We start from the raw sequence: 10,131 nt of genomic DNA on the forward strand, positions 1-10,131 counted from the left end.
TAGAAAAATTTTTCATAGTCAGAGGAGTTAGGTGAGAGGTATACAGCACAGATAAATCTAGTTTAAAAAGGACTCTGTAGTCGTACTCAGATGGTGGAAAACTCGGAAGATTCAAGAGCGTTGGCATGAAAGCAGATCAAGTCGTTGCGCACATAAACGCAACATTCAGCTTTGGAATAAAAATGAGGATAGAGAAAGTAGGAGGGAACAGAAAAGGGGCTACTGTCAGTTGCCTATCACCTATGTTTCACTGAGAAAAAGATGATATTTAGTAGAGGAGAGATGGTATTCTACAGACTGAAAATTAGATCTAAGATCACGAATGTTAGAGAAGTTAATGAAGAAAAAGTTGAGAGAGGTTTCAAGACACTTAGGATCGATACCAGAAGAGCAGTCCGACCTGGGGATATTTATGGTCACCTCTCCAAACAGGGACTCCGAGACTGGTGTAGGAATCGCCATGATAATTTTAAGATTTGAGTGAAGGGTGTATGTGTAATTAGGTGCTTTTAGTTTTGTGTGAAGGAAGAGAGTTGTGTTTAGATGACAGGCTGTGACTGCCTCCTTGTGTTGTAAGACACAAAGGGAAACGTTCAGTGAGGTCACAGTTGGGTTTAATGATAGCACCCCCTGATCCAATGCTTTAGGCCTCACTGGGAGTAATGATCATTTTGACAGGTGTCTACTGCCTCCTCCTATGTTTTTATTGTTATTGTTATTGTTGTATCAATTCACACCAAATAAGTAGAAACTCACTATATATCTGTAACAGTTTACATCGGTTTCTAATCGATGAAATGTAAAGATAAACAACTCTAAACATATTTGTTTATTACTTGTGCATAAAATCTCAGTACAAGGATACAAGAAACAGTGGTATTTTTTTTATTATTACATGGAGAAATGTACGAGTAGACCCGGGTAAGCTCTAAAAGTTTTAAATTTACTCCCAGCTGAAAGTATATGCTAAAAACATAAACAAAAACACTATAAAAGTTTCCTTAAAACACTTTTAGCTAGGAGTAAAATGAAAGTCTAAATTCGCTATATATGTTATGTTTAGCACTTAAAAAAGGGCCTAACCATTATGCTTTTACACTATAATGTCATAACAATATATAAATGTAATTTATATTTCACTTTTCGAAAAAAAAAAAGAACCTGAGTATTCACATATTTTATGAGTTTAATTATGTACATAAGGCAAGTTCAGACTCCTAGAACCCACCCCTGGGATGTCAACACAACAGCAATGGTGGAGGCAGCTTCGACAAGCCAAGGAAAGAGAGAAGCAGCGCTACAGGCTAATTGGATGACACACTAGTTTCTTTTTAGTGCAAAATTATTTTCAAAACTCTGCTTATCCCTGCAAGTAGCTCCGGATATAGATGATTTAGGCTGAATGCAATTAGATTTACTAAATTCCACTAACTACCAGCAAGGAGCTCTTGGTTGAATTCAGGATTTCTTAAAGTGCATGTTCCCATTAAGGGACTATGGGGTGTCTGGGTGAGGTTATCAAGTTGAATGCAAAAAATGTTAAATTCTAATTACTTGGACCATGTGGTGATGAGTTAAGTAGAGTGTAAAAAAGATATGTTACATTCCATTTATTCCCTGCAAAGGGTAAAGATGACTGGGTTTAGTTGAGTTAGGTGTTGGATTAATTTGTTATCTACCACAATAAAACACACACACCAAAACAATTTTTTTAAATGCATTTTGGCGTCATGACCTATAATTGCATCACACAGTACACAGCTTTATTTCATAAGCCAAGCATTCATTGTTAGCTTGGATTTATGATGATGGGGAGAAGTAATTTTAAATTGCTGAGATATCAGTTTCCAGAATTGTTTTTCCTAAAGAGTTCATTCAGGGGAAACATTCAGAAGACATGTACAACTGTAAACGGACTTATACTTTAGGTTGATTATAAAGTAAATTTTGGTTAATAGCTTTGCTGAACAAACGAATGAGTTAGGGTGATAAACCGTGCTTTGGAGAGACAAATTTTACCCGGGCATCGCCGGATGATTCTGCCAGTCTTATATAATAAAACAGACTGTCTGTCTGTGTCTCTGTGTGTGGGTGTGTCACTTTTCACGGAAAAGCCATTGAACTGATTGTGATGAAAATTGGTAAGGGGGTCCCTCTTCATCCAGGGAGTGACATAGGCTATGTCTTAACTACTTCCAACCCAAAACCATTAGATTATTCAAGCAAATCTGTCACCATTTAAGACAACAGCCGAAACGATAAATGCTCCCAGTGAGGTCTACAGCACTGGATCAAGGGGTGCTGTGAACTTATTATTAATCCCACCTATGATCTCGCTGAACATTTCCCTTTGTGTTTCACAGCACAAGGGGGCAGTCACAGCTTACCCTTCACACAAAATTACAAGCACCTAATTACACACACACCCTTCACTCAAAACTCGAAATAATCATGACGACTCCTACACCAGCCTTGGAGTTTCCATCTGGGGAGGGAACCATAAATGTCCCCAGGTCAGACCAGGTATCAACCCTAACTGTCTTGACAACCCCCTCAACTTTTTCTTCGTTAAATTCTGCAACATTTGCAGGCTTAGATTTAATTTTCAGTCTGCAGAACACCACCTCTTCTCTACTAAACCTCATCTTCTTTTCCTCACTGAAACACAGGTGTCTGAGGCAACTGACAGTAGCAGCTTTTCTGTTCCTTCTTACTTTCTCTATCTTCATTTTCAATCCAAAGGTGGATGTTGTGTCTATGTACGCATGCTCCTGAGTCTTCAGTTTTTCACCATCTGGCTACAACTAGAGTCACTATTAAACTAAATTTATCTGTGCTGCATACCTCTCACCTAACTCCTCTGACTATAAGAAATTCTTTGACTACTTAACTTCCAAAGTGGAGCACATTCTGATTCTCTTCCCTTTGTGGAGATCTCCATTCTTGAAGACTTCATTGTTCACCACCAGCTTTGGCTTTCCTCTCCCTTCACTGACCATCCTGGTGAACTAGCCTTAAACATAGCTATCCTACACGACCTAGAGCAACTGCTGCAAAACGCTACTCATATTACTGACCGTCTTGGAGATACACTAAACATTCTTGAATTTTTCCTAACTTCTAATCCTTCTGCTTATGATGATACCTTATCTTCTTCACTGAACTGCTCTAATCACAATCTCATAACTGTATCTTGTCCTATCACTCTAATCCTTCCACAGGATCCCCTAAACTTGAGGAACCTCTGGTGTTTTGCCTTTGTTGGTTGGGGGGACCTGAATGACTTTGGAATGACAACTGATTCCTTTTCAGGGATCCATCTCTATGTGGTGAGCGCTTAACAGAGGTGATAGTGTCTAGCATGAACACATATTTTCTTCACCCTTTCCGTTGATCTAAACCGTGGTTTAACACACCCTGTTGTCATGCTATATATAATACAAAGATGGCCCACAAAATGTACTTCAGCCTTTCATCACCTGAATCTCATGGGCTTTGTATTTCTGCCCGGAGTCATGCCAAGTCTGTTCTCCAACTAGACAAAAACTCCTTCATTAATAGAAAGTATCAAAGTCTTTTAAGATCTAACTCCCCTCATGACCTCCAGCACCTACCCAAAAAAATCTCCAATAACTTGGCTTCTTCATGTTTCCCTCCTTTATTTCAACCTGATGACACCAATGACATCTCATATAATTCTATAGCTGAACTCTACCCCTAAACCTTTGCTAAAAACTCTACCTTCGATGATTCAGGACTTCTTCCCTCTCCTCCACCCTCTGACTACTTTATACTACCTATTAAAATCCTTCTCATTGATTGTCTCCATGCCCTCTCACTGGCCCAAACCCTTGGAAGGCTCATGGACCAGATAGGGTCCCTCCTATTGTTGTCCGAAACTATGCCGCCGTGCTAGCTTCTTTCCTATTCAAACTCTTTCACCTCGTTTCTAAGTCTGTCATCCTCTTTTAGAGATTTTGGTGAAAATTTTGTTGTTGCTTTGGACACATCAAAAGCATTTCATGAAGTCAGGACCAAGTTTACATTTCCAGTTTACACTCCTACGGCTTCTATCCTTTTCTTTGCAACTTAATTTCAAGTTTCCTTTCTGACTAATCTATTGGTGCTGTGTTACAAAGTCACTTCTTCTAAATCTATTAACAGTGGTGTTTTTCAGGGATCCGTCCTGTCACCCAATCTCTTGCTATTAATCATCAGTGATATCCTCAACCAAACTTTTTGCCCTATTCCATTCCTATGTTGATGATACCACCCCGCACTTTTTCAAGTCCTTTCGTCGACGTTCATCCCTTCAGGAAGAAACAGTTCACGTAGGGAAGCCACAGAACACCCAGAACTCCTGACTTCTGATCTCTCTGAAATTTCTTATTGTTGCAGAGAAATCTTAGTATTGTTCATTGGCTCAAAAACTCAATTCCTCCATCTATCAACTCAACACAACCTATCAGGCAACTATCCCCTCTTCTTCAATGTCACTCAACTGTCCCCCTCTTCTACAATGAACATCCTCGGTCTATCCTTTACTAATGATATAAAATGGAAACTTCACATCTCATTTCTAGCTAAAACAGCTTCTATGAAGTTAGGCATTCTAAGTAATCTCCACCAGTTTTTCTCATCCCCTCCCATGGTTGCTAACTCTGTAAAGAGGCCTTATCTGTCCATGTGTGGAGTATGTTTTACATGTATGGGGGGGCTTCCAATCATACCATTCTTTTAGACAGAGTAGATTCAAAAGGTTTTCGTCTTATCAACTCCTTTCTTTTAACTGACTGTCTTGAGCCTTTTTCTCATTGCCACAATGTTGCATCTCTTGCTGTCTTCTATTTTCATGCCAACTGCACTTCTGACCTTGCTAACTGCATGCCTCCCCTCCTTGCATGAACTTACTGCACAACATTTTCTTCTTTCTCTCATCCCTATTCTTTCCATCTCTCTAATGCAAAAGTTAACTAGTATTCTCAATCATTCACCCATTTCTCTGGTAAACTCTGGAACTCCCTGCCTGCTTCTGTATTTCCACCGTCCTGTGACTTGAACTCTTTCAAGAGGGAGGTTTCAAGACACTTATCCTGTATTATTGACTAACGCTTTCGAGTCTGTTTTGGGGACTGTCACCTGAGTGGCTCTTTTTCTGTTGCAATTTTTGTTGGCCTTGGCCGGTGCCCCTCCCACATAAAAAAAAAAAATGAATCCCAATCCTTGATGGTGGCGCCAGGTATAACGTAACCCATTTTGATGGTGGCCCCAGGCATTCATTTGTTTGCTTGGATTTTCTATGGTGGGAAGAGGTATAAATGGAGCATTCATTATCACCTTGGAGTTGAATCCCATGAATCTACCGATTCCTTCAGTTTGTGGTTGAATTTTCTGTGATACAGAGGCCCCCAACATATTCATCTTTCAGGTAGGTTTCATCATTTCACCGATATTATGAATCGTGAACAGAAGTTAACATAATATACATCGAACTTTAATTAAGCTTAATCAATAGCTTTGCCGAACAAATGACTGACTTAGGGTGATAAAACATGCTTTGAAGGGCCAAATTTTACCCTGACAACGCTTGGTAATTCTGCTAGTCAATGAATAAAATGTAGAAATCCATGCATTTATCAAAGAGCAGAAAATGAACCGATAGAACTCCAGTGTACAAACTGAGTTGGTAAAAAAGTGTGTGTGTGTGTGTGTGTGTATGTGTGCTTCAAATATACATTTCAAGACGAAAAGAATTAACCGAATTTAAATTAAATACGCATAACTGAATATATAAATTCATAATCAAAACAAAGAAATCTTTGTATCTCGTTAGAACACTATTTCAAAAGAATGATGATGATGATGATGAGGAGGAGGAAGAGGAGGAGGAATGGCATTGTTAAATCCTCAGCTTTCAATTTACGCAATGTGTAGGGACTGGCTAATGACATTCGTTCTTTAGTAACAGATCAAAGTTATCTCAATATGTTTAGTATTCACGTTTTGTTGCTGTGGTTTCAAAATAAAGCAGAGAAAACACGCATATATACGTACTCTCAAAACTATTTTTTTTATTTTTCGTCTTCGTCATGCTTACGTTCTCGAAAGGAGAAAAAAAAAAAAGAAAAGAAAAAAAAAGCTGCACGCGATGTCTTTGGGTGTTTGTGTCAGGAAGTACCATGAAACCGAAGAAAGGAAGGAAGGACGATGGCAGTAAATTGTGCCGCTAGGAAGACTAGATACGATCTATCCCGGCACAGCGCAGCACACCATGATACATAAAGACATACGTCACCTTGCTGCTTTCACTGGATGGCCGCCATGAGGGAGTTTCAGTCATTACAAGAGGTGACGATATGCTCTTTCCTATGGTACTTTAGCTTTTATGAAAGATACCTGGTTTGTGAATTACTGAGAGTCTACATGAAGCATACTCTCGGATATGAGGGATAATATTATGAAGTTTAATGTTGTAGCTCTAATTCTATGTGCGATAACTGGTTTGCGAATTACTGAGAGTCAAATGAACCAGTTATATGAAGAGCGTCCCGTACATTTCTTATAAGAAAGAATTAACAAGAGTCAGTTGTTGATCTCACAGATACAGGATCGCACTTTTGCATGGAACGAGAGTGGCCGTGAACAGACCGTACTTGTGTCCTGAGGTAGATTGCGCAAGGTTGAGCAGGTTAGGCTGCTAAACATTTTATAGATAGACGGATTGTTATAAATTGCAGCAATCAGATCAGCGCCAGGGGCCACCCAGACACTCATCGCCTCAGTAGCCTCCAAGAAAAACACACAAGGATAAATATAATTTCTATTCGTCTTTCTAAAGAAAAAATAAATAAATGAAAAAAAAATATACTACATTTAATTCTTCACCTTCACTTTACATTTACTTTTTTTTTTTTTTTCAAAGAGTAAAAGCTTGGTTAGTGTAAGGATTCCTAATACGGCCCGGTCTGCGCTGAGCGAGACATTCCAGACTTTACAAGTATCAAGTATCAAGGCAGCTGGAGAACTGCTTTGGTATTGCTTCACTTTAAGCTTTTCAATAAAATCTCAATAAAAAAAAAAAAACGCATCCACATAACATCTTATCAACTGCCTCAGTACTACATAAAACATAAGAACATAAGAAAATAAGGGAACTTACAAGAACCATCTGGGCTACACGCGGCAGTCACTGCAAGAAACATACCTACCTCTTTCTACCAGTCATCCCAGTCCATAAATTTGTCTTATCTTTTCTAAAGTTCCCTAATGCTTCGGTGTTAACAGCCTGACTGCTGAGTTTATTCCAGTCATCTACCTCTCTAGTTGAGTACCAACTTCTTCCTATCTATTTTCTAAATTCAATTTTATCATGCTTGAATTATCTTGTCATATCCTGCAGATTCTCTCTTAATTGACATCTCCCTAAACAATTTAAATTAAAAGGAAGACTTCTCATGGCTTTTTTTTTTTTTTCAATATTGACTCGAACAGACCTAACTATATCCTTCTTGTAATATGATCACCAGAGCTACACGCCACAATTTGGATGAGCTCTGGCTAGCGCTGTATATACTTTCAATATTACTTCGGGACTTTTACTGTTAAAGCTTCTGGAGATTAATCCTAATGTACGGTATTCCTTATCTCTAGCCTCTATGCATTGTTTTCTCGGGCGAAGATCAGTGCTAACTACAACTACAAATCTTTTTCGTCCTTTGATCTTAACAAAGCCAAGTTCTTTATCGTTTACCATTACATGGATTTCCTATACATATGCCAAGTATTCTGCATTTGCTAACATAAAACGTGACGTTAAATATTTCACACCGAGCAGCAGCAGCACCACCACCACACGGAAAGACGGTAATGTGTGGACAGTGTACAGGACAGTTATATATAGAAGCTTCACGTGAGTTTAGAGCAGTTATGTCTGGCGACGTCTTCGTCTCAATCTCATCCTCGCGTTTCGCTTATTTTCCAGAATTGGAAACGAAATGCGAAATAATGCAGCGGAAGGATAATTGCTGGAGTATAGCCACTAATTGTGGAGATGAAAAAAATTACACGTTTACCAAGAAAAACCGAAGTGGAGGAGGAAGACGGAGCGCTGGGGCGTGACGTGACGCCATAGGTTCCTGCCGCTCGCCGCCTATATGAGCCGTGTGCCGCAGCACTGCAGCACACAACACACCAGCAACTACTACTCTTCACAGTACTACACCGCCGCCATGAGGTATGATGTACCCTCAGAGCCTCGCAGTGGTGATGCTTTTCCCGTGCAGAGCTGAATCCGCCGCGATGCCCCCGCCTGAGTCCAAACACTGACGTCTCACTGGCCTCTGTCTCCTCTCGTTTGCAGAGTGTCTGTTGCCCTGATGTTGATGGGAGCGGTGCTGGTGGCCAATCTGCTCATCGTCAACGCAGCCCCCAGCCTCTACCGGTAAGCCCGTATCTGCCGCACCGCTACATCCTCACGGTCGGGATCCAAATGCCTCTGTTTGACAGCATAGTATTCACACTCGTTAATCCTCTCACTGTAAAACAGTCTGTGAGGATGAGATTATAGTTTGTTAATTAGCACGTGTGATTATGCATACTGCACAATGGTAATGACGGAAATATTACATAAAAACAGGATATTCATGCACCCGATACTCACGTCAGTTATCGGTGGTGGGTAACGAAGACTTTCTTAACACAGGAGTCTGAACGTGGACGATGCCGACAATTCTGACAGCAACGATAGTACTGCGAGCCTCGCCAAGCGGTATGTGGATGCTAAATGTACAGCGAGTCGTATTCCCATCGTGCAAAGTTGTATCTTATTATTTTATTTTTATTTTTATTTTTTTATTTATCTATTTATTTTATCTTTTTTCTTTCACGCTGCAGGAGTGTGAATGTCGACGACAGCAGCGATGATGATTCCGACGATAAGAGAATAGTCAAACGGTATGTGAATACTAGTCGTGAAATATGGTACATTTTCCTGTTATGCTACGTCAAATACTTACTGTGTTATGTATATTTCTTCAGGAGTGTGAATCTCGATGATGATGATGATGATAGTGATGACGATGATGACGATAAGAGGATTGTCAAACGGTACGTGAATGATAAATGTTCATTACTAATGATCACCTTTAGAATTACCTTAGATATTTGTTGTATTTCATTTATACCGATTCAGGAGTGCTCAGCAAGACAGCGATGACGATAGTGTTGAATAGAAGAAAATTCTTAAACGGTACATGATTTTTTTTAGAAGTAAGTGAAGTGCTTCATGTTCCCTTCAGACTATGGCCCCATTGCTTTTCATATACTTCTTCCCACGATACAGGAACGTCAACCTCGATGATGATGACGATGATGATGATGGTGACGATGACGACGATAAGAAGATTGTCAAGCGGTAAGTAGTAGATAAAAAGAAAAAAAAATGCAATGAACGCCAACAATCACGTTTCCATCTTGCTATTTAAATGCCGGCCAATTTTATGAGGAACCTCGGGAATAAAATAAAAATAATAATGATGAAAAACGATGACGAAATAAGTAAAATTACTCATGTTCCCTCCATATCACGTCCCTAGTGCTTTTCATATATTTCTTCTCACGATGCAGGAATGTGAACCTCGATGACGATGACGACGACGATGACGATGACGATGACAGGAAGATCGTCAAGCGGTAAGTATACCAAAGAATTCAATGCATACCAACAAGCATACTATTTAAATTTAATAGCATAAATCAGCGTAGATACAAGAAACCCACACAGTATGTGCGCAATGAAGAACGACAATAAAATAAGATATAGGAATTAAAGTTAGATCTCCGTCAGAGAAAACTACATAAAGGCCAGAAACAGAGCAAATCGGGTATTGGTATTCACCTTTAGGACTATTAAAAGTAGAAAGCCTAAGGTAATATTAAAGTTACAGTTGGTGGTGGTCAGACTTCACCTAGATTACGTTCTTTAGTTATGTTATCTGTGACACAGGAAAGATGTACGTCTATTAGTGGAAAGTAGAATGACTAAAAAGAAACAGGGGAAGCATTCCTTATGAAAGCAAACTGAAACTTTTAAATTTATATTCCTTGGAGAGGCGTAGGTTGAGAGGAGACCTG

General features: G+C 39.5%; 1 protein-coding gene and 1 long non-coding RNA gene across 4 annotated transcripts in view; one reads left to right on the forward strand and one right to left on the reverse strand.

Annotated features, from left to right (window-relative positions):
- The window catches only part of LOC135114943 (uncharacterized), a 60,641-nt gene that overhangs the window by 43,134 nt on the left and 7,376 nt on the right, over positions 1–10,131 (reverse strand). The gene's annotated exons all lie outside the window — the stretch shown is intronic.
- The window catches only part of LOC135114941 (calsequestrin-1-like), a 3,098-nt gene continuing 1,075 nt past the window's right edge, over positions 8,109–10,131 (forward strand). For both annotated transcript variants that reach the window (XM_064031233.1, XM_064031236.1), the window contains exons 1-7: positions 8,109–8,233; positions 8,360–8,440; positions 8,702–8,767; positions 8,893–8,952; positions 9,037–9,105; positions 9,341–9,412; positions 9,625–9,690. In XM_064031233.1, coding sequence (XP_063887303.1) covers positions 8,154–8,233; positions 8,360–8,440; positions 8,702–8,767; positions 8,893–8,952; positions 9,037–9,105; positions 9,341–9,412; positions 9,625–9,690 — 494 coding nt within the window. In that variant the 5' untranslated portion in view covers positions 8,109–8,153. The remainder of the gene's footprint in view (positions 8,234–8,359; positions 8,441–8,701; positions 8,768–8,892; positions 8,953–9,036; positions 9,106–9,340; positions 9,413–9,624; positions 9,691–10,131) is intronic.

This window comes from Scylla paramamosain, chromosome 28 (genome assembly GCF_035594125.1).
Source record: "Scylla paramamosain isolate STU-SP2022 chromosome 28, ASM3559412v1, whole genome shotgun sequence".
In the NCBI taxonomy this organism is placed as follows: domain Eukaryota; kingdom Metazoa; phylum Arthropoda; class Malacostraca; order Decapoda; family Portunidae; genus Scylla; species Scylla paramamosain.